General features: G+C 35.2%; 1 protein-coding gene across 1 annotated transcript in view; it reads left to right on the top strand.

The window, feature by feature from the left end:
* Positions 1-1,219: 1,219 nt before the first annotated feature.
* The window catches only part of LOC106527982 (diacylglycerol kinase zeta), a gene marked incomplete at its 5' end in the record, with an annotated part of 21,779 nt that continues 21,096 nt past the window's right edge, over positions 1,220-1,902 (top strand). The window contains 1 exon segment of the mRNA XM_014023014.1: positions 1,220-1,319. Within this exon segment, the coding sequence (XP_013878468.1) occupies positions 1,281-1,319 (39 nt within the window).

The following is a 1,902-nucleotide window of genomic DNA, read 5'->3' as shown; positions in this document are numbered from 1 at the left end:
CAACTGAGCCACCGTGCCGCCACATTAAATTCCAGTGAAATATATTTATGTTTGTGGTTGTAATGTGACAAAATATGGAAAAGTTCAAGGGGTATGAATACTTTTGCAAACCACTGTAAACAGAGCGTTGCTAAAATGGCTAACAACACAGGCTGTAGAGAAGAATCTGATGTTTCTGTAAAATATTTTTATCACTATCATAGAGAGATGAGAGAGTCGTAGTTCAAATAATATTGTTTTAAATAAACTAAAACCAGGAAGTTTTCTTTCTCAGAGTTTCCCTTTGATGTCACTTCCTATTTCATTTTAGTTGAGCAAAATTCAAAAGAAAATAAGCCAATTATGTGACATAAAGGGTAAAATCTTGTGTATTATGCCAAGTTTCTTCAAGATAAATACATAATTTCTTTGACTTTTTATATTTCATGGATATGCATGTCACAGGCACTTTAACATCGGTATCAGTCCGATAAGCAACACTGGGCCAATATTATATATTATATTATTAACATTCAACATTCATTTCCCACGTTTTAGCTTTGTGTTTCTGTTTTGGGAGGGGGATGGTTGGGCGGGTGGTCTTTGTTTAATCATGACAGTAGAGAAGTATGGCAGCGCTGTGGTCATTTATTTACTTTGTATGTGTATAAATAATTTGTGTTTGTGTAACATCGGTTATCGGTCATAACACCAATAATATCAGATCCATATCAGCTGAAATTTTCACATTGATTTAAATGTCTGAGAGTAAAAATAACAACTGTTTCTGTTCTGAAGGAATCTGCAGCTCAGTTTAAGTTTCCTGACCGTTTTTTTTTTTTACATTTTTCTGTTTAAATAAAAAGGCTCCGCCCCCAAAAATGCATCTGCTCTGATTGGTTAGCTCCAGTGGTCCAATCAGAATTTTGAATTTTATAAAAAATTAACACTTTTCCTGAATTTAAATTGACTCTTTTTAAATTTATTTGTTGGTTGAACTCATTGTTTTATAAAACTAAATCAGCGATATGTGATTTTTATTTATTTTACAGAAGAACTGTCCTAAAGAGGTTCAAACACAGAAATCTTTCTGAATTCTAACAGAATATTTTCGTCAGAACATGTCAGACAGAAACCAGAATCCTGGTTCAGTTAAATCAAACACAAAAAGCTGAACAGTAACAGCTTGTTGTTGAACTGAAGTGTTTTTTTAGTTTAAGAGGGTTTTTGTTGTTTGCAGGAAAGCCATCGCCAAGTCCAACCTGCAGTCGGTTCAGCCCAACGTGTCGACGTCCGGCCAGATGGACTTTCTCCAGCCCAGCAGTACTGTGGACTGGACTGTGAGTACCGCCACCACCACCACCACCACCACCATCATCATCATCATCATCATCATTATCATCACGAGCAGCAGAGTTCAAACAGAACCAAGAGTTTTATACAGAAACCACCAGGGTCCAAACTGACTTTGGACCAGAGATTATGGGCCCAATTGTGGGCCACGAGCACCACCTTGAGGGCCTCAAAAGAACAACAGTTTTTAACTTTGGGCCACAGAGGGCCGTGGGACCTCAATGATTTTGAATAAGGTGTAATACACTTTCTCACCACTAGTAGCAGTAGTGCACCACTCAGATGTTTAACAACTTTTTTAATATGTAGAAGAAGAAACTTAGATACTGAAGATAATGGAAACCTTTTTTAAAATGAAAAGTAGAAGCAAAAATTAAGGCAATATGTCAAAAAATGCCAAAGTTTGTCACTAATATGAAGAGCAGCTTCTGGTTCTACCATGAAATATTTAAAAAGTTCAAACATTATCAAAAACAGCTGCAGATATGGTTATATTTTAATTTGCACTTCAAATTATTTTTTGTAGTTTATTTTTAAACATTTTGAATGTATTTTAAAGAAACTTTAAAC

Source organism: Austrofundulus limnaeus, unplaced genomic scaffold, assembly GCF_001266775.1.
Source record: "Austrofundulus limnaeus strain Quisiro unplaced genomic scaffold, Austrofundulus_limnaeus-1.0 Scaffold353, whole genome shotgun sequence".
Lineage (NCBI taxonomy): Eukaryota > Metazoa > Chordata > Actinopteri > Cyprinodontiformes > Rivulidae > Austrofundulus > Austrofundulus limnaeus.
The sequence above is the reverse complement of the archived record's forward strand: the minus strand, read 5'-3'. Positions and strand labels throughout refer to the sequence as shown.